We start from the raw sequence: 27344 nt of genomic DNA, 5'->3' as shown, positions 1-27344 counted from the left end.
GTCAGACAGTGTGATTTGGTTCTATCTCTATTGTAATAGGTAGTCAGACAAGTGTGATTTAGTTATATCTCTATTGTAATAGGTAGTCAGACAGTGTGATTCAGTTATATCTATGAATGATGTAACAGGTCACCAGACTGTGATTTGGTTATATCTCTATTGTAATAGGTAGTCAGACAGTGTGATTTAGTTATATCTCTATTGTAATAGGTAGTCAGACAGTGTGATTTGGTTCTATCTCTATTGTAATAGGTAGTCAGACAGTGTGATTCAGTTATATCTATGAATGATGTAACAGGTCACCAGACAGGGTGATTTAGTTATATCTCTGCTGTAATAGGTAGCCAGACAGTGGTGGAGAAGATGTTCTTTTGTATCCATAGACGTTCTAAAAACACATTGAACCTCTGTAATATCTGAATCCTAGGTACATTTGGTCTGCTAATTCAAATAAAGTATTTAAAATACCTGTAGTTGTGAGTTGAGGTCATCGCTCTGGGCTAGAAGACTCTCCTGCTCAACACTTCTTTGTTGTAGCTCAGCAGACAGTGCCCCCTGCTGCTCACGTAACAGGTTCAACTCCTGGGTCTTCACTGTCTGGATCTACACACACACACACACACACACACACACACACACACACACACACAAACACACACACACACAAACACGCACACACACACACACGTAAGCATGTGTACAGATGTAAAAGCACACAAAAAAGGGAATACAGGCAGAGAATGAGAGTGTGTGATGATCAATGATATGAGTGAGACAGACAGGCAGCACAGATAAAGGTTGCTTAGCGTAACCAGGATAGCTCTAGTAAACACTGACAGCAGCTCCTTGTAGATGATAGAGGATGAGGTAAAGGATGCTTAGCGTTAGCAGGATAGCTCTAGTAAACAGCAGCTCCATGTAGAGGATAGAGGATGAGGTAAAGGATGCTTAGCGTTAGCAGGATAGCTCTAGTAAACAGCAGCTCCATGTAGATGATAGAGGATGAGGATGAGGTTCCTTAGCGTTTGCAATGTAGCCGTAGAGATGGGGATGAGGCTGGGTTTCATCACAGCTAATGATGAGGGGGGTGGAGGTGAGGAAGACATTTAGATTTCGTCTTCTAGGTCTTATTCTATTGTAGCTGGAGGATAGTAAATGTTGTGGTTAGGATTCTAAAGCAGATAGATTAGTCCCTAGAACATCTATGTTTCTGTAAGATTCTAGATACGGTTATCCAAACACTATTGCCTGTTCTAGTGCAGCAATGGGAGTTCTGGACTACGGTTCTAGTATCTACAGGATCTAAAGTTTGGGTTCTAAATCTTGGTAGATTGTTACCTGTTCTAGAGTGCATAGTTTAGTCCTCAGAGCAGCGTTCTCCTGCAACGTGGATTAGGGTTCCATTATGAGTTATAATTCTAAAAGTGATCTACACTGTTTTAGAGTGACTCACTTAGTCTGACAAGCATGGTTCTAAGGTTCGGGTTCTACATAATGTTCTCTATATATTTTACCTGTTCTAGTGCTGCTAGGTTAGTATTCTTCTAAGGTTCGGGTTCTAGATAATGCTCTCTATATATTTGACTTGTTCCAGTGCTGCTAGGTTAGTATTGTTCTAAGGTTAGGGTTCTAGATACTGTTCTCTATATATTTGACCCGTTATAGTGCTGCTAGGTTAGTATAGTTGTAAGTTTGGGTTCTACATAATGTTCTCTATATATTTTACCTGTTCTAGTGCTGCTAGGTTAGTATAGTTGTAAGTTTGGGTTCTAGATAATGTTTTCTATATATTTTACCTGTTCTAGTGCTGCTAGGTTAGTATAGTTGTAAGTTTGGGTTCTAGATAATGTTCTCTATATATTTTACCTGTTCTAGTGCTGCTAGGTTAGTATAGTTCTAAGTTTGGGTTCTAGATAATGTTCTCTATATATTTGACCTGTTATAGTGCTGCTAGGTTAGTATAGTTCTAAGTTTGGGTTCTACATAATGTTCTCTATATATTTTACCTGTTCTAGTGCTGCTAGGTTAGTCCTCAGAGCATCGTTCTCCTGCAGGATGTTGTCCACCTGTTCCTGACTGATTGCACTCTGATGCCACAGACCCACAGCAGCACACAGGACAGGAGCAGAGACCACAGCACCACACAGGACAGGAGCAGAGACCACAGCACCACACAGGACAGGAGCAGAGACCACAGCACCACACAGGACAGGAGCAGAGACCACAGCAGCACACAGGACAGGAGCAGAGACCACAGCACCACACAGGACAGGAGCAGAGACCACAGCACCACACAGGACAGGAGCAGAGACCACAGCACCACACAGGACAGGAGCAGAGACCACAGCACCACACAGGACAGGAGCAGAGACCACAGCACCACACAGGACAGGAGCAGAGACCACAGCACCACACAGGACAGGAGCAGAGACCACAGCAGCACACAGGACAGGAGCAGAGACCACAGCAGCACACAGGACAGGAGCAGAGACCACAGGGAGAGAGGAGCAGGGGAGGAGCGGAGAGAGTGGACAGGGAGAGAGGAGCAGGGGAGGAAAGAGAGTGGACAGGGAGAGAGGAGCAGGGGAGGAGAGAGAGTGGACAGGGAGAGAGGAGCAGGGGAGGAGAGGAGAGAGAGTGGACAGGGAGAGAGGAGCAGAGGAGAGTGGACAGGGAGAGGAGCAGGGGAGGAGAGGAGAGAGAGTGGACAGGGAGAGAGGAGCAGAGGAGGAGAGGAGAGTGGACAGGGAGAGGAGCAGGGGAGGAGAGGAGAGAGAGTGGACAGGGAGAGAGGAGCAGGGGAGGAGAGGAGAGAGTGGACAGGGAGAGGAGCAGGGGAGGAGAGGAGAGAGTGGACAGGGAGAGAGGAGCAGGGGAGGAGAGGAGAGAGTGGACAGGGAGAGGAGCAGGGGAGGAGAGGAGAGAGAGTGGACAGGGAGAGAGGAGCAGGGGAGGAGAGGAGAGAGTGGACAGGGAGAGAGGAGCAGGGGATGAGAGGAGAGAGAGTGGACAGGGAGAGAGGGAGACCGAAGGAGAGACACCAGAGAGAAAGATAACAAGTGAAACACAAAGAGCACAGGGGAAAGCACACAAAGAAAGACAGGCGGACGGACGGACGGACGGACAGACAGACAGAATAAGTTAAAAAGAGAAAGGGAGGTGAAGACAGAATAATGGGGATCAGAACAGAGGGATGAGAGGACAAAAGAGAAGAGAAAATAAAAGTCAGTTAAGGGAGCCAGCTGTTATAGAGAGCAACAGTAGGAATACAAGTCTCCAGTGTAGAAATATAGAAATAGAACACAGCCATGTTTGTAAGGTCTGGTAACAGAGGTAGTTTGTAACACAGCCATGTGTGTAAGGTCTGGTAACAGAGGTAGTTTGTAACACAGCCATGTGTGTAAGGTCTGGTAACAGAGGTAGTTTGTAACACAGCCATGTGTGTAAGGTCTGGTAACAGAGGTAGTTTGTAACACAGCCATGTGTGTAAGGTCTGGTAACAGAGGTAGTTTGTAACACAGCCATGTGTGTAAGGTCTGGTAACAGAGGTAGTTTGTAACACAGCCATGTGTGTAAGGTCTGGTAACAGAGGTAGTTTGTAACACAGCCATGTGTGTAAGGTCTGGTAACAGAGGTCGTTTGTAACACAGCCATGTGTGTAAGGTCTGGTAACAGAGGTTGTTTGTAACACAGCCATGTGTGTAAGGTCTGGTAACAGAGGTCGTTTGTAATACAGGCAGCCATGTTTGTAAGGTCTGGTAACAGAGGTAGTTTGTAACACATGGTCTTTTACCACAGGAGCTTCTCCAGGTATAGCGTTGAAATGGATCCATTTATTATTCAATTGGTCTTTGAGGGGAGCAGAGTTGAGCATAATTAAATGAGATCTGCGTTTCTACATTTGAGGAAAACAAGAAAAAGGTCAAGACTGTATCCTGTACATTGTACTACTGCACTTTACTGTTACATTTGCACTCTGGTTGGATGCCAAACTGGTGGAAAAAGGTGGAACCTCACTCCTCAGGTCTATAAATCACAGGTGGAACTTCACTCCTCAGGTCTATAAAACCCAGGTGGAACTTCACTCAACAGGTCTATACCAATGACAACCTTATCAAACATTATATCGACAGCCATGACTAATGACCATGAGTCTGTTCTATGGCTTAGGTTCTATGTTATATTTCCCCTCCCTCCTTCCTTCTCTAATCTGTGATTCGCATGCTCCCTCTCCAGCTGCCCTCACACTGACACACAGTTCAGCAGCCACCTCTGTGACTCCTCATGACACAGTGTGACTTCAATTAAAACTTCAGCCAAATGATGTGATTTGAGAGGAAAGCCTCTAGCGGAATGGGAGTAAGGAGGGCAAGCAGTTCAACACTGAAAAGTTAACTTTAACACAAAATCTACTTCACTTGTACAGGTTTTTACTGTGTTTAGTCAGTATACATACTGTGTATGTGTGTGTGTCCTTGGCCATACAAATCAGAGGCCTCGGCTAGAAGTGTAGACTAATAATTTAGTTAGCTGGTTCCTTGTGCAGGTTTATAAACCTGTTAGTGGCCTGGGGACTGCAGGCCTGTCAAGATAAGAACAGCTGGTTAGATTGAGTTATATCTCTGTTGTAATAGGTAGTCAGACAGTGTGATTCAGTTATATCTCTGTTGTAATAGGTAGTCAGACAGTGTGATTCAGTTATATATATGTTGTAATAGGTAGTCAGACAGTGTGATTCAGTTATATCTCTGTTGTAATAGGTAGTCAGACAGTGTGATTCAGTTATATATGTTGTAATAGGTAGTCAGACAGTGTGATTAAGTTATATCTCTGTTGTAATAGGTAGTCAGACAGTGTGATTCAGTTATATATATGTTGTAATATGTAGCCAGACAGTGTGATTTAGTTATATATCTGTTGTAATATGTAGCCAGACAGTGTGATTTAGTTCTATCTACCAACTACGGATGGAAGGGTTTACAAATATCACGGTTTTGTTGATATCACGGTTTTGGGGTCACAGCTTTTGGTACGATTCAGCAGAGAAAGAATTCCATTGCTAATTCAAATAGTATTTGGTTAAAAAGATGTAAATAAAGTTGTGTCTTCAATGCATTAGCTGAAAGCATAAGGAACACAAACTTCAATTAAAACTTCAGCCAAATTATGTGATTTGAGAGGAAAGCCTCCAGCGGAATGGGAGTAAGGAGGGCAATAGCCCCTTTCGTGACTATGATGCACGCCAACAAGGTTTGGCCGAGTGAATACACAGTCACTTGCTCCTCAATGGGAAACCAACCTAGATTTACCATGAAGGACTGGTTCTAACCGAACCGTTCGTTATACAAGTATCACAGATACATTTCAAAGGTACTCACAGTTGCACAAACAGAGAAACGCTAGGGTTGCTAGTAAACGCTAGGGTTGCTAATAAACATTTTAAATCATTTTTATAAACTGGTCAACACTGCTCAAAACTGCGTTATTTCCGTATTTGGCTGCCTGGTGCGCCTGCGCTGTGATCACAGCGCATGCGCATCAGGCACCCAATGCCGGAAATAAAGCTGTGTTGACCAGTTTATAAAAATAATTTAAAATGTTTATTAGCAACGCCAGGCTTTCAAACCCTAGCGTTTCTCTGTTCGAAACCCTCGTGCAACTGTGAGCACCTTTGAAATGTATCTGTGATACTTGGACAAACTAAAAAGTCCCACTCGGTTTTAGATTTAAATGCAGTGGATATGAATTACTAATGTTAACGGAATGTAGTATTCCTTATTCTTAAGAGTTGTATGACAGTACATAGACATAGTCAAAGGCCAGTTACAAAAGCCCTCCATATACACCCCAGGAGTGATGTATTAAGACTAGCGTAGCGGAGATTGCGTTCGTCACCAACGCCGGAGACGCTGGATTCGCCTGTTCGAATCCAGCTCCCGGCGTTGTCACCAGCTTGGCTGGCCGTTCACACTAATACAATTGGCAGTATTAGAGGGTGGGAAAGCTGGAGGGGTGGGTCCGGGTCGTTGTAAACAGCGACTCCTACAGTTCGGTCGGGGCGCCTGCTCAGCGCGGATAGGATCTAAGGGGGGTAGTGTGATCCTTTCACACGTTACACCCTCTCAGTGAGAGTCCGCGCTGCCAGGTGAAAAGAAGCGGTTGATTGGCTAGACGTGTGTCGGAGGAACCCCAGACCGACTGTGGGGGGTAAGTGCGCAGCAACCAGGAAGGGGATTGGGAATTGGTATAACGACTAACATTGGGATGGGAGAAAATCGGAGGAAAAAGGAGGAGGAAAAAGATAAAAAAAATAAGAAGAAAAAAAGACTACAGCAAAGGGTTCCACAGTACCAAAAGTAATTTGTACATTATGTGTACTTTTTGACGAGGAATGTGATGGTAGTCATAGTTTTCTGATGTGACCCTGGAAGGCCACTTGGAAGGCCAAAAACAACAGCACCCTTCATTTCAGTCCCGATACCGATACCTGGGTTTGGGTATCGGCCAATACTGATCCGATAGCCATTGTCCAAATCTTTTTTTATAAAAAAGTTAAAAAAATATAAATTTAATCCATGTTTTTTTTTCTTTTATATTAAAATATATTTTGTTTTTAAGAATTGTAAAGGATCTCCAGATGTTCCTTATGTACAAATGGGGATGAGGGTACATTTATGCGCATGTATTGGGATTGCCCACCAGTTAAGATATTCTGGAAAGAAGTGGCCCAGCAATTATCAAATTTCTTATTTCTGAACATACCTGTACACCCCTCTGTATTGCTGTTGAATGATGTTTTTCAGTATGGAGCCCCTATACAGCTAAAGAGATTAGTTTTATCTGGTCGCACAGCGGCTAAAAAGCTGATAGCATCACGATGGTTTCAACCGGAAAAAATGTGTCGGAAGGTATGGGTTCTTACATATCTCGATGTGATCTATCTAGAAATATCTACAGCAAGAATTTTAGGTGTCAGTGAAGCCAAAATTGCAATCTGGTTAGAAGTGGTGGAGAGAATAAAAGCTAGCATATGAATTGTAGTGCCTGGTTAGGAACGAATGATAATGGATGGATTATCCAAGTAGGGGTCCGGGGCGCGTGTATGCTTTCCGCAACGGAGTTCGGTTTCCGGGTTCCTCTGATTGGCCGCGACCCCCACGTGACGCTGCCGCTCTGCTGTGTGTTGTGTTGCAGCGCGCACCAGAGCGGCAGAGGTCCCTGCCTTCCTCAATTTATACGCATGGAAGTATTGATTGCGCCGTAACGAATAATTTAAAAAAGATACCGTTAATGGAATATGTTGTGCCTTTACACATATATTGGATTATGTAATTGGTTTGTCATGACAAACAAATAAAATATCGCATTGCCGGCTGTCTCTGGCTTGCTCCAGCGGACACCAGAGCTCAGCCATGCCGCTCGCGGCAGCATATTCTCGCCGCTGGCCGGCGATGCGATATTTTATTTGTTTGTCATGACAAACCAATTACATAATCCAACATATGTGTAAAGGCACAACATATTCCAGTTAACGGTATCTTTTTTTAATTATTCGTTACGGCGCAATCAATACTTCCATGCATTCGGGACCTCCATGTTTTGGGGGTATTCATCAGACAAATCGGATCCGGGGATTCGGCTCCCATCAGTCGGGCAAGAACTGCAGGTTTTCAGCCTCTCTCCTGGAGCTTAAGGGGGAGCTTAGTATTCCTGCCTCTTGAGTGTGTTGTAGCCAGCGGGTAAATCGCGATTTTTTTTATTTGTTTGTCATGACAAACCAATTACATAATCCAACATATGTGTAAAGGCACAACATATTCCAGTTAACGGTATATTTTTTTAATTATTCGTTACGGCGTAGTCAATACTTCCATGCGTATAAATTGAGGAAGGCAGGGACATCTGCCGCTCTGGTGCGCGCTGCAACACAACACACAGCAGAGCGGCAGCGTCACATGGGGGTCGCGGCCAATCAGAGGAACCCGGAAACCGAACTCCGTTGCGGAAAGCATACACGCGTCCGGGGGGGGGGGGGGGGGGGGGGGGGGGGGGGGCGAGCGAGAGCATATGTATGTAGGGTATTAGATAGCAAGTATTAGGTGTATACTACATTTATTTAAATGGTGATTTCATTGGATGTTTACTGTTAATGCTTGTATGTCTAATTGTATGTTATGTTTAAAAAATAATAAAAAGATAAAATACAAAAAAAAAAAATTGTAAAGGATCACAAGTGTGTTTTTGATTTGTTGTAAACAAAGACAGAAAATAAACTTAATTCATTCAATTAATAAACTGTATGCCTCACTGTCACTGTGTGGAAGAGACTGGGATCATTCTTTTGTGCAAGGCAACATCAGGCTTGACTTAAAACATTACTTTCCTAACTTAGTGAAACTAAAAGTAACAAATTAACACATAGATATACAGTAAATGTACTGAATGGTTATTTCTTATTTTATTTCTTATAAAAAAAATCAGATATATATAATTTCTTTTACCGATACCCGATCCAGCTATTTTACTGATATCGGCGGCCGATACCGAGACCAATATCGGAGCATCCCTACCCTGCATTAATAACCAAATCAGACGTTTTTGGCCTGCCAAGTGGTGTTCCTAGGGTCACATTGCACCACCTGCCGATCAGGAGTTGGGAAATATACAGTATATAATTTATTTAATTTGTATCCAACTTAAAGCTGCTGGTTCCTCTGTGAGTCTGTGGAAAACCTTTGTTGCACGTTGAAGAATATCACTGGTTTTCATATGGTTACAACTAGGGATGTCCGATATTATCGGCCGATATCGGCATTAAAATGTGATATCGGAAAATATCGGTATCGGTTTTCAAAAAAATAAATAAATAATAATAATTTACATTTCTATAGAAATGATGTCCGATATTATCGGCCGATATCGGCATTCAAATGTGATATCGGTTGATATCGGTATCGGAAATTAAGAGTTGGACAATATCGGTATATCGGTATCGGTAAAAAAGCCAATATCGAGCATCCCTAGTTACAACAACATGTATGTAATGTAAATATCTATATAGATTGGAGTTTAAAGGACTCTGTGTGTGTTAAACTCTAAGACAGACATGTTCTCTGTAGCAGGGCCTGTGGGAGAGATACAAGCCAAGGTCAGATAGCCGGGAGTGCAGTAGCAGCGTGTATATATAGCTCAGAAGGCGTTGCTAGGGGGAAAGCCATTGCTAGGAGGACGAGATAGCCACAACAACGAGACAGAGACTTTATAGCTGTTAGTTCTTCCGGTATGGGGCAGACGAGTTTTGACAGCGAGACGGACCACACTGAGAGCTGAGCTCCCAGCTCTCTGAACGAGGGTTGGGAGGGGGAGGGGAAAAGACCACGTGGTAGAGAGATAGCTACAGGCTAACAGACAGGCTTCGGCTAACAGGACAAGCCGCAGAACCACCAAAGACAGAGACAGAATCTATTAATCCAATTTCTTATACCACCAAAGACTTTCATTCTGTACGAGATATTATGTTTATGGAAATAAACATCCTTTCTGATAAAAAGATGACGACTCCAGTTAAATTTTTGTCCGGATGCATTAACGAGGTGAAACAGTTCCAGCCAGCACATGGGAGGACAGAATTCCACAGAACGATTGCCTTAACAAAACAACTAAATAAACACAACGCAGAGACTTCACGGAAGGGTCGATGAAGGCTGATAAAGGCCAAAAACACAGTTTTCTAACAACGTGCATGGATTGAAAAGTGATGCAGAGCTTAATTTCTGCTGGGCAGGTAAACTCACTCTTGCTAATTTCTCATAAGTTGCCTACTGCAGCTTTAACTGTATGTGTGTATTACCTCATCTTTCAGTGTGTGCAGGACCAGCTCATGTTCTCTCTGTCTGCTCTGTAGCTGCTCCCTCAGCTCTGCCACAGTCTAGAAACACACACAGGACAACACAACAAATACAACACACACAACACAACACACACAAGACAACACACACACGCAGAACAACACAACACACATGCAGAACAAGATAACAAACACATGCAGGACAGCAAAAAACAACACACACGCAGGACAACACAACACACAGGACAACACAACACACACTTTAGTTTGGGGTCAAATAACCATTTGTAATGATAACTCGCATATCAATAGTAGAAACTGGTCAAAATTACAAATGTCCCTAATTTTCACAATTTGATATTGTAAATATGCAAACCAGATGAGGAAACATAACACAGAAGTCACTGAATCCATCTCAAAAAGCAATTAAACCCAGAGTAACAGTATGTTAACACATTCCCTGCCATTACTTATATCCATCAATATAGCCAGTCTGCCACCACTGTAAGCCTATGGAGATGTTCACCTTCTTTGCAGGGCTATAACTTTTTAAATTGTATTGCTAAATTGACATTACTATGGCCCATTCAACATCGATTATCTATCGTTCAGGATGTAGGAACGTTATACTTTTTCATTCATACATTCATACAAAAATACTGTCTAGAATATAAGTACCGGTATGTTTTTATCGTTTTCTGCAGTAATTCCTAGAACGTGAGTTATAGGCCTAAACGCATATATAGAGTTCAACTGTATATGATCGTATACGTTATGCGTCATCATGTGCGGAGAAAAGGGGGGGGGGGGGGGGGGGGGGGGGGTCGTTTATAATTCCGTGATCGTCAGTAAATGCTTTATGTAGTATGGGTGATATATTGATCAGATGGTTTGCAGTGAAATGAATAAACAATTGGGCTGAAAATAACGTTAGCGTCCTCTTACCGTGCGTCAAAGAGACTGGTGGTGAAATATCCCAAGTATAGGACGTCGATCGCCTAGGTCCATTTCCGGTTTGTATGTCGCAATAAACGCCGAAATCATATCGATTATTACGTTTATAAAGCGATCGATATGTACTATAGTGTCTGTCGGGAGCCTTGCAACAATGTCTGACGGCCGGATGAATTTAATCGACGCACACCTCCCACTTCCTGTTGTTCGAGTGTAACTCGCCCGACCATCCACCAGGCGGCGGTATTGAGCCTTCGGTGTATTGATCCATAGGGTCCAGCTGCAGCGTCGGAGGTGTATATATGAATTATGAATGCCATGGCGAAAAAATTTAATATTGATCTCAATAACGCTGTACAGCTAGATCTGGCGGTCAAAGCATGGCGGGCAATACCGTGTTACAGCGTGGATGGCGGTGGATGTGTTAACGAGGTCTAACCTGATTGGCTGTCAATAAATACAATATGTTAACAAGGCCTCACCTGATTGGCTGTCATGAGGTCAGTCTGTAGTTTCTGGATGCGGATATTTAAAGACTTTAACTCCTCCTCTTTCCTCTGGTTGATCTCTTCAATCTTAGTCCTGAGAGAGAGAGAGAGAGAGAGAGAGAGAGAGAGAGAGAGAGAGAGAGAGAGAGAGAGAGAGAGAGAGAGAGAGAGAGAGAGAGAGAGAGAGAGAGAGAGAGAGAGAGAGAGAGAGAGACAGAGAGACAGAGAGAGAGACAGAGAGACAGAGAGACAGACAGACAGAAATATGGAGAGAGAAAGAAAGAAAGGAGACAGAGAGACATACAGAGATGGAGAGAGACAGAGAGAGAGGTGATATTATGACAATATACTGTAGAATCTTAATAATAATTATCATTAATGTCTGTACTATTCATCAGTGCTCATATAGATATTAAAGATCCAGTACAATGTTTAAATTCAATCATAAAAAGCTTATTGTGGAATGTAAATGACATGAGTATCATTTGATTTGTTATGAGTGTTTTAGGTCACCCTCTCTGAGCTGTCTTCTGTTCACTACAAATGAATGAATGAATGACGTTTATTTACGGTCTTGTTTACAGACAAATCAAACACACCTGTGTTTTTGTATTTGACAAAAAATACAAAATAAATTGAAAATCACAAATGTACATATTCAAGACAAGCTCACACACAAAATTCAAAATCAACGACTCATAAAAAGGAATAGGCTGAAGCACATGATTATTTTTGCCTATCCTTTACAAATTCTTAAAAACTAAATATATTTTAATATAAGAAAGAAAAACTTAATATATGCTGCAAGATATAATTTTTTTTAAAGAAAAAAAACAAATGTTTGATGTTTTACTCAAAACTGTACTCCTAAATTATTGTATCCTTTAACACTTTGTATGCCACTCACGGCCATTTTCTCGGGTTTACGCCCCGACCGTTGAATGCCACGTCACGAGTATTCTCGGATTTTTTTTTATTTTTAATTTTTATTAGCGATCTGAAATCATATTGCATCACGCGAGCCTACCGTTGGAGATCCAGGGACCGCCGCCGCTCAGATCTGAAAAAGTGCCCCCTATCGTCTCCCAGGTGGTAAATCACCCTTTTGGAATGGACTCAATGAAAGTGAATGGGAGAACGGATTTCTGACTCCACATTTTACTTTTCACTGATGCAGCCGGGGTTACCAGAGTTCATCCTGGAGCCTCTGAGCCGCGCGGATCATGAGTTCCTACTGTATCACGTTGGATCTATACACTTATCGATTTTTTTCGAAAGGTGATCAGGAATTGGAATATACCATTTGGATACCATCTGATGTCAGGTAAGGAATCTATGTTATCAGTGTTAGGATAATCAGACTCGTTTTCACAGAGATATAAGCTTTTTTGTGATATGTGCTCTAGCTGTTTTCACTGTAAAAGCCATGAGAGGAAATGAGAGCAGCTATTATCAGCGCGCGGCTCGAACGTGCATGCGTGCACATATACTATCGATCATCTAGCGTTTATTTGAAAACGATTCATAAATAGGCCGACAAATATCAACGTTCTGGAATATTCCAGTAAAAGGCGATTATCATAGAATGTGTTGTTTTTCACCTGAAAACGGGTGCTTTTCAAAATGCTATCAAACGGAAATGAAGCGATAAAAAACCAATCTGCCTTGACAACATTGACTGGAAAATTATTCTTTGATAAGCGACGGGCAGATTAGACACATAGCCATAATTTCAAACATAGACTAGGCGATATTAACGTTAACATTGGCGCCGATGGTGGCATTCAAGGGACTAAATGGGAATTAACCTCCGGCGCTCAAAGTGTTAAGGCTTTTTTTAATCTCGCCTGAGAAGTACACAACTTCAACCCGTCACTAAGGCTATTCTATAATTTAACTCCCCAAATTGAACACACATCTAGCTTTTACATTAGTTCTTACCTTTTTACATGTTTTAAGAATACACAACCCTCTTAAATTATACTTTCCTTCTCTTGGTTGAAAGAGACATTGAATACAAACTGGTAGGCTTTTACTCTTAGCAAGGTTTTTATGTACACCATATCTACCATATCTACTACACACTATAGACGTTTGATTGTTAAGAACAGTGTGCTTACGCCAGCTAGATGTGACTGATTGGCCAATCAGGGTAACCCCAGTATATTATGTAATGTCTTCAAGGAAGCAGATTAGATTAGATTAAAATGTATTGTCATTATACAGCACAAGTACAGTATAACGAAAGAAAGTTTGGCATCCAACCAGAGGCAAATGTAACGGTAAAGTGCAATAGTAATATACATTGTACAGGTGATTAAACTGGGTATAAAATATATAAAATTTGTACTACTGATATATATATAATATATATGTATACGGTATATAAAGCATATCGAATAACAGGTACAGACTTCAATAACACCTGCTCAAAACTGGGGGGTGCTAGAGGCACTGACTTCAATAACAAACATACATTATGCTGGATATCTGAAATAGTTTGATTCTGTTGATATCCAGGCATAGAGATCAAAGGGCTTTAGTAATCATTATACAATGGCATGATTGATTCTGATTGGCTGAAACAGTCAAGTTAGCCGTTGTTATATCGTATAACACACTCCACGTGACCGCAAATCCCTCCCACAACCGAATATATATATATATAATTTTTTTTAATGAGTCTGAATGAGTCTGCCATAAATAGACAAATGGAAGTATGAATATCTTTTGAACGAATCCTCCAAAAAAGTCAACTGGAATATGTTAGTTTGTTACACATATGTTGGATTATGTAGTTGGTTTGTCATGACCCATTGTGAAACAAAAGAAAAATGGCCTTATAATTTTTTTTTTTTTGGTCAGACCATTGGATCTACTATTGGATCTACTTTCTCTGTGGATGGTTTTGTGAATACATCTCCATTATGCTTCAATTACTGTATGTTTATTGTATAGCAATAAGGTTGGGTGAATTGGGCCATTGTATAAAAGCATTAAATCACTTGAAGTTGTGTGTTATACTCATTAGATCACGCCTAGGGGGGTCTAACACCCCTCCGCTGCGTGTCAGGGCTAACAACCACCCCTAGGCGTGATCTAATGAGTATAACACACTCCTGCGTGTGATTTAATGCTTTATTATCACAACAACATTCCTTCTGTTAAAACATGCAATGAGATTGAAAAACATGATTTTTATTGTATTGAATGTTTAATCAATGATGTCTGTTCCTCAGGGCTCACCTGCTGTCATTGTAGAGAGCCTCCTTCTCTCCCTGGAGACGCAGGAAGCTGGAGGAGGAGAACAGATAGTATGAACATCATCCATCATGACATCTAACCACTCAATAACACCTGCTCAAAGCTGGGGGCGCTAGAGGTACTGACTTCAATAACACATCAGCATTTACCATCATCACATTATATTACTCACCTTTCCTGTTTCTTCCTCAGTCTGTCTGACAGCTGGAGGAAATACAGATGAGAAGACAGACAGACAGACAGACAGACAGACAGACAGACAGACAGACAGACAGACAGACAGACAGACAGACAGACAGACAGACAGACAGACAGACAGACAGACAGACAGACAGACAGACAGACAGACAGACAGACAGACAGACAGACAGACAGACAGACAGACAGACAGACAGACAGACAGACAGACAGACAGACAGACAGACAGACAGACAGACAGACAGACAGACAGACAGACAGACAGACAGACAGACAGACAGACAGACAGACAGACAGACAGACAGACAGACAGACAGACAGACAGACAGACAGACAGACAGACAGACAGACAGACAGACAGACAGACAGACAGACAGACAGACAGACAGACAGACAGACAGACAGACAGACAGACAGACAGACAGACAGACAGACAGACAGACAGACAGACAGACAGACAGACAGACAGACAGACAGACAGACAGACAGACAGACAGACAGACAGACAGACAGACAGACAGACAGACAGACAGACAGACAGACAGACAGACAGACAGACAGACAGACAGACAGACAGACAGACAGACAGACAGACAGACAGACAGACAGACAGACAGACAGACAGACAGACAGACAGACAGACAGACAGACAGACAGACAGACAGACAGACAGACAGACAGACAGACAGACAGACAGACAGACAGACAGACAGACAGACAGACAGACAGACAGACAGACAGACAGACAGACAGACAGACAGACAGACAGACAGACAGACAGACAGACAGACAGACAGACAGACAGACAGACAGACAGACAGACAGACAGACAGACAGACAGACAGACAGACAGACAGACAGACAGACAGACAGACAGACAGACAGACAGACAGACAGACAGACAGACAGACAGACAGACAGACAGACAGACAGACAGACAGACAGACAGACAGACAGACAGACAGACAGACAGACAGACAGACAGACAGACAGACAGACAGACAGACAGACAGACAGACAGACAGACAGACAGACAGACAGACAGACAGACAGACGGGATTAGTATAGCAGTATATATAGAGCAGTTTTTTCAGTTTTTCGTTCTCCCACTTGGAGAGACTAAAGCCACATTTGCATCAGGAACTTTCCCCTGTGACTAGGGACTTGTTCAGGAACTAGGAACTTGTTCAGGAACTGGGAAACTGTTTAGGAACATGTCCAGGAACTAGGAACTTGTTCAGGAACTGGGAAACTGTTTAGGAACATGTCCAGGAACTTCCAGTGAGTGTCCACAATATCCAGTGAGTGTCCAGGAACATCGGGCAAAAACTGGGCTATTGTTTTGTTTGTTTTTGATAATTATATACCCAAAGTATTTAGCGATTTATTATACTTTATACTTATAGCACATGCATGAGTCTGGTCTCTTTTGAAATGTAACATTCTGAAGTTGCTAACAATAAATAAAAATCACTTTGAGTGCTAATGAAATAGAGTAACAGAGGTTTGAACACACTGAAGAAAAAGTTGTGTGTACTCATATTTCTGTTTAGTGGTTGCCAGATGCCTGTTTTTAAGTTCCAGCTGAGAGGTAGGAGCTGGAAAACATAACGGTTCCATAGCCTGAAGTCTTATGTAGTACAGGGCCAAATTTCCCACGGAAAATAAGTGTTTGACAAAGGTTTTTGTAATGTGTGTAGCGGTAAAAATTCTGCGTGATTATCCAAAATGGCCGTCCACTTCCCCCACTCTCACCCACCCATCTGGGATTTCTTTCGGAGCAGACACTCCTTGGCTACAACGGTGGTCAATAATTTTCGCCATCAGCGGTGACTGGTCAGTTCGGGACCATATACAGTCGGATGTGGTCACTTGATGGAGAGGCCTGTCAAATTACACTCGCCAGATATTTCGTCTTATAACTCAAGACCCGAAGCACACAATGGACCTATCTCAAACCCTGCCCTCTTTTCTTGATCCTCCAATCACAACTGTCGCTTACCTCGGACAAACTAAGCGACAATTGTGATTGGAGGATCAAGAAAAGAGGGCAGGGTTTGAGATAGGTCTATTGGTTGAGTGTGGTGGCGATCGAAAGGCGTCAAATGCAACTTTTTCGAACAGTGTATTGGATGATCGGCAAAAAATGCAGCCCGGAGCCGAGTGCAAAGTACCGCGAGTGCATGCGAGTGTGTGACGGCCCGCCGTCGGGCCATCCGATACTTAAGAGGTTAACTCACACTGTAAAAACATACAACAAAGAGCTGATAAAGACAAAAGAGGTGATTATTCTGTTAGAGGAAAAAGTTATCACAGCAGAACGCTAAACTTTTAACGTTCGGTGGCCCTCATATGGGCAGTCGCGCACGTCGCAGCACTCTGCTCTCGTCTCCGGGCTGCGTTTCTCCTGATCATTCAATACATTGTTGGAAAGTTAAACTTCCCACCGTTCGATCCGACACCACTCTCGACCTATTGCGTGCTTTGAGTCTCGAGTTACAAGACTAAATATCCGAGGCGGCTGGGTGGCGCAGCGGAGATTGCGTTCGTCACCAATGCAAGAGACTCCGGTCTCGAATCCGGGTGTCAGCATTGCCTCCGGCTTGGGCCAGCCGTCATACTAACTCAATTGGCAGAGTTAGAGGGTGGAAGTCGATGGGTGGGGATTTGGACGTTGTGGACAGGGACTCCTACAGGTCGGTTGGGGGACGCCTGCACAGCAGAGACAGGAAGTAGCGGGGGTAGTGTGAGCCTCGCATGCTTTACACCTTGCCACTGAGTCCGCGCTGGCAGGTGAAAAGATGTGACAGGCTGCATCCTCGTGTACCGGAGGGGACACGTGATGCAAGGCTTCTATCCTCCCTACAACCGACCAGTGGGGGGCATAGTCGAGCAACGTTCAAGACAGGGGAGGGGAGAATTGGAAACTCGAAATTGGGATGGGAGAAAAATTGAAAATAAGGAGAAAAAGTGGATTAAAAAAAAACAGACAAAATATCCAGTGAGTGTCATTTGACAAGCCGTTCGAACAAGTGACAACGTCCGGTTGTAAACGGCCCTGAACTGACAAGTAGGGTTGGGTACCGAACTCTGTACTTTTAAGGGTACCGACCAAATTACGTCGGTACTACATAGTATCGATTCACGTTAGATCAGGGGTCTCAAACTCGCGGCCCGCGGGCCAATTGCGGCCCGCGGGATGATATTTTGCGGCCCCCTACTGGACATCAAAGTTTAGTGTTAATGCGGCCCGCGCGCAACTGTTTGCCGAGTCGTTGCGCGAGAGTTGGAAGTTTTATTTATTTTATCACTTGTAGGCTACCATAGCGCCTACAAGACTACAACGTTATGTTAGTGACTTGGTTGAAACGTGATTCCGGAGTGATAAAGTAAAGTGGAAGCAAATGCATCCTCGCTATCTCTCTCCTCTGCGAGCAGTGCTCTGCATGTCCGGCTGCACTGCCACTGTCTGTCTGTGTACGAGTCTGGTCCAATCACATACGCGTCCCGTCAGCGTTTTCCCCCCTCACCCACAGTCTGCGAATCAGAGGCAGAGTAGGGGAGTAGGGCGGGTCTTCACGGACTGCATGGCGTCTCTCTCTTTCAGTTCAAGTCGGAGCAGAGTTGACGGCGCATCTACAGTAAACTCGCTCCCAGTTTTATCTCTGTGGAGATAAATGTAGCTATTAGCCTATTTTCGCCAGCAGGCAGCCAGCAGAAAAATGGCATTTTCAAAGATGGTCAGTAAAAGAAAAGTCGACTGCAATTCAAAGGTGAATGGACGGAAAAATATGCGTTCATCCTGAGTCCCAGCCAGGGGCGTAGCTGGAGATTCTGGGCCCCATGAAAGAATCAATTTGTGGGCCCCGAATCTATTAAAAAATGTGGGGCCCCCAATCTATACAAAAATTTGGGGCATTTATTTATTGATGAAAACGCATAATATGGTTTTTACCATTTTTTTTATAATACAGGCAATTATACTTTTGAGTCATCTACATTAACTTACTTTAGGATAATAATAAAACCATATTAATAAAAAGATAATAATAGTGTTCTCTGCCCCCCCCCCCCTATTATTCCCTGTGCTGGGCCCTTGGAATAATCCTTTTTTTTATCCACTTTTTCTCCCATTTTTCTATATTTTCTCCCATCCCAATTTCGTATCATCCAATTCAACCCTCCCCTGTCACGAACGCTGTTTCTTGCCTCCCACAAGCCGGCTGCAATGTGGACTAAGTCATACATATCACAAGTCCCCTCCGGTACTTGAGGTAACAGCAGTCGCATCTTTTCACCTGCGCAGCTCGATCTCTCAATGGCGAGGAGTAACGCGTGGGAGACTCACGCTGCCCCCGACACTTCCTGATTCTACTGCGCAGGCGCACCAACCGACCTGTAGGAGTCGCTGTCCACAACGCCCGATCCCCACCCATCAGTTTCCCACCCCCTAATACGGCCAATGTGTATTAGTATGAACGACCAGCTAAACTGAAAGCAATGTGGAGCGCTGGGCTCAAACAGGCGAGCCCTTGGAATAATCCTAACCTTCCCCCCAGCTACTCCCCTGGTCCCAGCACCAAACCAATTATGTGACTATAGGGCAAGCAACGGTAGCTATTTGAAAATAATGTATGACTGAAGTGATGGAGACCATGTTTGAAGGCAAACAAAAGCAAATCCCCCTCAGATCGCACAGCAACCAGAATAACTGAAATACTGGCTGGTGATTTGATTAAACAGCTTTGTGATAGAATAAAAAAAATGCACAGTGCATTTCCATAGCTGTGGATGAGTCCACTGACACCACTGAGAAGCCTGAAGAACCGTTCATGTTCTGAAGAACTGTTCATGTTCTGAAATGTTATTGCTAAAGATTGAGAAGATTGGATCAGTTGTACTTTTTTTTTGAATACTTGAAACCCTTTTTCTGTGGAATATTTGATGCGGCCCAGCCTCACCCAGACTCTACCTCCAGCGGCCCCCAGGTAAATTGAGTTTGAGACCCCTGCGTTAGATCAATCGGTGCCACATTTCAGTACCTAAGACCCGCCCAGTTCGAAAATAATCAGAATTCCAATGACGAGCAATTGTCATTTCATTATAGACACAGACCAGCGCGGGCAACGGGTCCAATGTGTCTCTCATTGGTGAAGTGTAACGCGTGGGAGGGCACGCTATCTCCACCAAGTCCTGCCCCTGTTGAGCAAGCGCCGAGACCTGACCTGTAGGCGTCGCTGTCCACAATGCCAGATTCCCACCCACCAGCTTCCCACCCCCTAATACTGCCAATTGTATTAGTATGAACGACCAGCCAAGCTGGTAGCAACGCCGAGAGCTGGGCTCGAACCCAGCATCTCCTGCGTTGGTGACGAGCGCAATCTCCGCTACACCACCTGACCGCACTAACGTTGTTTTTAACACTTTGAGTGCCACGAGGTGGCGCCAGAGTTAGCGCTTCAATGCCACCATCGGCGCCAATGTTACGCTTAATATCGCCTAATCTATGTTTTAAATTATGGCTATGTGTCTAATCTGCCCGTCCCTTATCAAAGAATCCTTTTCCAGTCAGTGCTGTCAAGGCAGATTGGTTTTTTATCGCTTCATTTCCGTTTGAGAGCATTTTGAAAAGCACCCGTTTTGAGGTAAAAAACTGTTCATTCTAGACCATTCTATGATAATCGTCTTTTACTGGAATATTCCAGAACCTTGATATTTGTCGGCCTATTTATGAATCGTTTTCAAATAAACGCTAGATGATCAATATTATACGTGCACGCAAGCACATTCGAGCCGCGCACGGATAATCGTTGTGTTCATTTCCTCTTGGACTTTTACAGTGAAACCGAAAGGGCCCATTTCACAAAACAGCTTATATCTTCATCAAAATTAGTCTGATTATCCTAACACTGATAACATAGATTCCTTACCTGACATCAGATGGTATCCAACTGGTATATTCCAATTCCTGATCACCATTCGAAAAAATCGATAAGTGTATGGATCCAACGTGTGTACAGTGCAGTACATGATTCCGCGGGTCTCAGAGGCTCCAGAATGAACTGTGATCTGTGATAACCCCGGCTGCATCAGTGGACTGGAAAATGTGGAGTACAGGATTTTTTCCCCCATGCATTTTCATTGAGTCCATTCCAAAATCCCTTATGTCATCTGGGAGATGATAGGGGGCGCTTTTTTCCACATCTGATCACCGGCGGCGCTCGGGTATACTAGGGTAGGCTCGCGTGATGCAATATGATTTCAGATCGCTAAAAAAAAAAAATTAAAAGAAATCCGAGAAATCTCGTGAGTAGCTTTCAACATAACTATCGGAAACCCGAGATATCTCGTGAGTGGCAGTGAAAGTGTTAACCATGATTATGAAGATCTGATCAGAGAAAATTGTCCGTCCGTGTTCTAATGAGACACTGGAATGCCTAGAGAATTTGTTTCACGTCAACAAACTAATACGGACTAATCCTCACTAGGGATGGGCATTTTTAAGAAAAATCCAGATAGATTGATCGCATGCTATACTCGAGTGATTGTGTATTACTCGTAAATAAAAAAAATAATAATATTTTTGAATATATCTTTTTATTTTTTTACTTAATTTTGTTCATTCACGTATATATTTAAGGAAACCAACAGTTATAATCGTACACATACATGTGAAACAAATGTAAAAGAATTTATTTTTATTTTTTCTTCATAATAATTATTAACCCTTTTCTCGCCAAGAACGTGTTACCACGTCATTGCTCGCCATGCGTAATCTGCCAATGACGCCGTAAGGCGTCTTTGAGATCAATATTTCAAAAATCTGTGATGGCAATCATATTTCACCCACGGAGACTTGAGATCTCCTGTTGATCTCCTCTCAACTCTCGAACGGTTCAAGAGCGCCATCTGGTGGCCGATTGGCGGATCGCCCAAACAGGAAATGAGCGGTAGGAAGTGGTGCTCATCCATATTCGGTCCGGCCACTCGCTATCGCTCGCGGGACTCGAGCTCGACACACTGGATAGCGATCCGTTGCCAATAACTCGATAAACAACATGATTTGGACGTATATATTATTATACAACCTTGACATGGATCGCATATATCAACATCCCATAATCGCGAACTTTCTGCTCCACGCTGACCACCCAACGGTCAGAGGAAGCTGCGGTAAGTTTCAGCGTGTTTGAATATTATGATCCATATAAACTGCTGTGATCTATGTATCGCCCATACTACATGAATGATTTAACGTTGGCCACGGACTTATAAACCCCCCCCCCCCCCCCCCCCTCCGGTCACCAGCAGATGATGAGGCATGACGTGTAGGACCTTGTACAATTGAAAATTTTAATCTGACGTCAATCGGTATCAAACTACATTTGATGATGTAATATATGTATTTATAGCTATAACTCGCGTTCTGCAGAATGCTGCAGAAAACGATAAAAACATATTTATACTTTAGACCGTATTTTAGTATGAATATGTGAATGAAAAAGTAGAACGTTGCTACATCCTAAACGATAGATACTTGACGTTGAATGGGCCATAGTCATGTCAATTTAGCAATACAATTTAAAAAGTTATAGCCCTGCAAAGAAGGGGAACATCTCCATAGACTTACAGTACTGGCAGACAGTGGATTAAGATCAGAATAATCCCTGGCAGATAAAGGGTTAATAATTTAAGAATGATTTTTCTCATAGCTGCGAGTAATCGATTAATCGATTACTCACTCCCATCCCTAATCCTCACGGGTCTTTACATCACGGTGCAGATGCAGAGAACAGTGGGCTGAAGGAAAATAAAGTTCAGTGAAATGTAGTTCCTGGCAATTAAAGTTCCAATGGTGCAAATGGTGCTTATGTGAATAATGATGATTAGATGTACAGTATGTGATGTGAGTACGTTGTACTGTTACTTACCTTAGCCATCTCTTCCTGAAGCTTGGTGATTTCTGTCTGTTTGGAAGACTAGAGAGAGACACAACACAGGTTACAACACAGTTACAGAAAGTCTTTTGCCAAGTTCATTTACATATACCAGGAATAAGTCCTCATTTAACCATCCTAACTATTTTGGGGGGATTAATAAAGGAACACTTGACTTGACAGGTCTGGGAATGTACGTTAGGAGGTATGTATGATGTTCTTACCTCCAGGTTGTGTATCTGCTCTCTCAGAAGCCTCTTCTCCTCCTGTTCCGTGTTCAGGGCCATTTCCAGCTCTGGTCCAAAGCAGTGAGTTATTGGACAGAGAGCGGCCGACCAGCCTACAGCCTGCTTAGCTATACTCTTCTCTACGCTCTTCTCTGATAGGCCTAAAGGGGGCGCTGCACACAGCAGGAGCATTCCGTTAGGCCAGACACACACTACAAGGCTTTACTGGTGGTTTACTGGTGACGGTTGCTTCCAAGCACCAGGTTTTCTGATCTTTGGAGAATACAGTCAGATTTAGGCCCGGTCGGCTCAATGCACAACCCTAACAGTCGCTACTTCCTGTCACGTGACTCACGGTTCAACATTTTGTGGGAAACTTTTCCAAGTTGCGATTTAAATCCCCAAAGTTATCAATGAAATAACATTATCACATGTTTTGAATGTCCCGGGTGTTCCAGTAGCTAGCTAAATCTGTTTTTCATACTGAACACCATCTCATGTTGACGCTAACCAAAATTTACCCAAATTCATACATCTAACATGAGCTAGTGCCATGGATCAGGATCAATCAATTAGGCGCAGATCTTCATGATCAATATAGATGTATACATGACAAGTAAAGAGATCAAAAAGTCTAGCTGACAGAAGTGTGCTTCTATCACCAGGACCATACTGAGGGAGAGGAGGGAGGGCCCAAGCCTCTTGTTGGCTATTGAGGAGTGGTGGGGGCTGTGAGGCCCTTGGCCCTCCAAAAGGTGTGAGACATTGTCTTTATCAGACACAGGAACGTAAGATCAGAGCATTAGCCAGTCAGCTACTGCAGCATTTGACCAAAAATTTGGATTTGAGTAAATGTAGCACTGAGTCCAAAGAGTTGATGTGATATTTTATAACCTTTGGTGATGTGATATTTTATAATTTTTAGTGATGTGATATGTGATACCTTTTTGTGAAGGTTTGGCGCTTGTAGTGTAGTTGTAATGGCTGACTGGGTAGAATATTTGAAGTGTAGTTTAATGGCTGACTGGGTAGAAGGTGTGTAGTGTAGTTTTAATGTCTGACTGGGTAGAAGGTGTGTAGTGTAGTTTAATGGCTGACTGGGTAGAAGGTGTGTAGTGTAGTTTAATGGCTGACTGGGTAGAAGGTGTGTAGTGTAGTTTTAATGGCTGACTGGGTAGAAGGTTTGAAGTGTAGTTTAATGGCTGACTGGGTAGAAGGTTTGATGTGTAGTTTTAATGGCTGACTGGGTAAACGGCTGATAGTGTTGTGCATACAGAATATCAAGCCACTGCCATACAGAATTAACTGACAATCCAAGACCATGTTTATCTGATAGGGTCTGTGAGGTATTGTGAGGTATTGTAAGCCTACTTGTAGTGTGTGTCCATCCCTAGCCAGCTAGTGGCCCTAGGCTGACTGGACTAGGCTGGGTGTTCAGAAAGCAATCTCCAGACTTTATACCTGATGACATCACAAGTATGGAGTTTTAGCACCTCCAGATTTTGGGTTTGAAAGAGAGTTGTTAAAGGTGCTATAGATAACATGTCTATGTAGAGTAATCATTAAAAAAGTATTGATTAATGTATGTATCATAAAAAAAAAGTTGCAGCTCCAAAATGAATGTTGTTTACATGTTGCAGGCATGTATCCCCTCCCTACTTTCCATTTCCCCAAGTGGAATGCGCCTGATTGGATAAATGACATGCTGGTCCTGTAGTGCAACATCTAGTGGCTGAATGTTATCTATAGCACCTTTAATGTTCACTATGTCTGGACCGTCTCAGACCAGAGGAATGACCTGTATGAATATTTAAAGAGGGCTAGAGGTTGAGAACCACTGCGGTGCAGATTAGACGATGAGACATTTCAACTCATCCTAAACCTGCTCCTCACATATAAAAAATAATGATTACAGACTAATGAATGAACTATTATAGGTAATGATTTAAGGACAGAAGTGAGCAGATGTCAGAGAAGAGCATTGGATAAGAGGATAGGAAGGGTTAGTTGTAGCCAAGTGGCTACTGGAGGTCTAGGCCAGCAAGCAGGTTAAAGGGCAACTTCGCAGATTTTAACCTTGAATCCTATTCCATTATGTTGTGAGGAGGACATGTCATAATCAGACATAAAACGTACCAACGTGTTCCGTGTCTCGAGAGCTCGGCCACATCGGCCCCCTGAGAAACTCTGCCAGATGACGTCACCCGGAGGAGGGCAGACCTCTAGTGAACTGCAGACACTGGGCATATTTTATTTGATTAATTATTTTATTATTTTATTTGATCTCTTCCCACGGCGACTATAGATAGGGAATTTCTTTATTTAATTAAAATGTTCACGACAACATGGATGCATGTACTCTGCCAGCATGTTTAATATCCATAATACTAAAGGTTTGACTAAGATTTGTATGAAACTTTATTGAAAAAAAACAAAAACAAATATATATATATATTTTTTTAAACTCATAAAATAAATTGGGTCGCACCTAAATCGGCAGGGTCGGTCGGCAACCGGAACCAACCCATTATTTTTGTTAGGCCCTATTCCCTCAACTAGTTTCAAGTGTACAACAGGTTAAAGGCTGGAGGAAGGTTGAAGAAACAGTTGAGGAAACAGTGTCTGTAGTTCACTAGAGGTCTGCTCTCCTCTGGCTGACGTCATCCGGTGGAGTTTCTCTAGGGGTTTGGTGCGATCCAACTGAGCTCTGGAGGAGACACAGAACACGTTGTTAAGTTTTATGTCTGAGGTTTTTTTTCCCGATCCAGCTGAGCTCTGGAGACAGAAGAACACGTTCGTACGTTTTATGTCGGATTATCACATGTCCTCCTCACAACAGAACGACAGGATTCAGGTTAGAAATCAGCAAGGTATTTAGAACTGGCCGGTGGCCTGCTGTTGACAGAACAAGATGGTGAAACACTACAAGGGTGTCAATGATCTGGTGAGAAATGGACAGGACCTAAACCGAATAGAGACCTTTCATGGAACGTTTAGAACACCCATTTTTCCAATGATGGAAGAAATTATCGTTGCTAAGTGCAAAAAAACGGTTGCTATGAGAAATATATCTTTTATATTATATATCACTGGATCTTGTAAACAACTCACAGTGGAACAGTAATATCATGATTTTCCAATGTTTACCTACTCTACCACTGCACAAAAATTTGGCATTTGCCACTTTCAAAAGTGGGTACCAACGGTTACAGGCAGCCATGTTGGAAGAAAGAGAACTACACAAACATTCCGTGCAAGGCCTCTAGCAATAAAGCAGCACTGAGACAGGAACAAGTGATTCTGAACAGACACAGTTACAGTTTGCAATACGTCATCACAACTCATCTCCAGACATGGATAACATTAAGATACGGTGATGTGTTGAACTGCAGATTGTTGTTTTTCTGAACCAGGCACTTTGGTCACATTGTGGGAGAAGAGTCTGTACTCGCAAATCGATTAATGACATGTTGGAACAGCATCGCCTTCAGAAATGGATAGTCTGAGATTTTTCTCATTGTGATTTAAATATAATAATCACAATATAATAATGTAAATATAATTTTTTTTAAATATATATTACCCAACATTTAGACACTCAAAAACGAAATCCAGATACAGTATGTAGTATTGAACTAAGAACAGTATACAGTATTTAGCATTCCTCATTAAAACGAATGGGTGTTTGGCTGCTAGCAGAGCCCATTGATGTCAGCAAGACTTACTAACAACATGCTAACAATATTAGCGCGTAGTAGAAGGTAACAGACAAATATATCTACGTATATAAATATATCTTTGTGTAAATTTCCTCCTCCATCACCAATGTGCAGCACCCGACCAGGACCTCCGTTTAACGTCCAACCGGGAGCCCAACGCATGTAGCCGCACTGCCAGGCATTAGGGGTGGGAATCACCAGTTTCATCATGATACGATACGATATCGATTCTTTGGACAACGATACGATATTTGCCGATATCACAAAGTCTCTCACGATACAATACGATACGATTAGATTCAGGTGCCTGCCATCGATATGAGATGATATCATATGCTCATTTAACACAATCAGTAACATTTAGATCAACAAAAAAAAGGTAATGAAAATATCATTTGACATTTGTATTTTTGAGCTCTTCCAGACATTTAAAGGAAAATCAATCTATTGTTTTTAATACAAATAGACCTCCTGTTCACTGTAAAGTGCCACGTTTTTATATATTGAGCTTTAAACTTTAAGCTACATTTTTTGGAACTCAAAACTCACAACCTCCCTCTCCCAAACCGTTCCTACAACAATTTGTTGATGTTGCATGATCATGTATAGGCCTACATTTATTATGTATTATATTGTTTATGTTTAAATAACATTTAAACATCAAACTCCTCTGACCTCATCTGGTCTTTCCAAAGACGCGCGCACACACA

At 42.7% G+C, this 27344-nt stretch overlaps 1 protein-coding gene across 3 annotated transcripts in view; it reads right to left on the bottom strand.

Annotated features, from left to right (window-relative positions):
* Positions 1 to 27344, bottom strand: part of gripap1 (GRIP1 associated protein 1) — a 144721-nt gene that overhangs the window by 67121 nt on the left and 50256 nt on the right. The window contains exons 9-16 of one of the 3 annotated variants that reach the window (XM_084334144.1): positions 22913 to 23088; positions 22683 to 22730; positions 14726 to 14757; positions 14536 to 14583; positions 11284 to 11383; positions 9851 to 9928; positions 2007 to 2087; positions 469 to 603 (exon numbers count right to left, since the gene is read on the bottom strand). In XM_084334144.1, the coding sequence (XP_084190270.1) occupies positions 469 to 603; positions 2007 to 2087; positions 9851 to 9928; positions 11284 to 11383; positions 14536 to 14583; positions 14726 to 14757; positions 22683 to 22730; positions 22913 to 23088 (698 nt within the window). The remainder of the gene's footprint in view (positions 1 to 468; positions 604 to 2006; positions 2088 to 9850; positions 9929 to 11283; positions 11384 to 14535; positions 14584 to 14725; positions 14758 to 22682; positions 22731 to 22912; positions 23089 to 27344) is intronic. The other 2 variants (XM_084334146.1, XM_084334145.1) reach the window with 2 other exon arrangements.

The sequence above is a fragment of the Notolepis coatsorum genome (assembly GCF_963971535.1).
Source record: "Notolepis coatsorum genome assembly, chromosome: 17".
NCBI classification, from domain to species: domain Eukaryota; kingdom Metazoa; phylum Chordata; class Actinopteri; order Aulopiformes; family Paralepididae; genus Notolepis; species Notolepis coatsorum.
The sequence above is the reverse complement of the archived record's forward strand: the minus strand, read 5'-3'. Positions and strand labels throughout refer to the sequence as shown.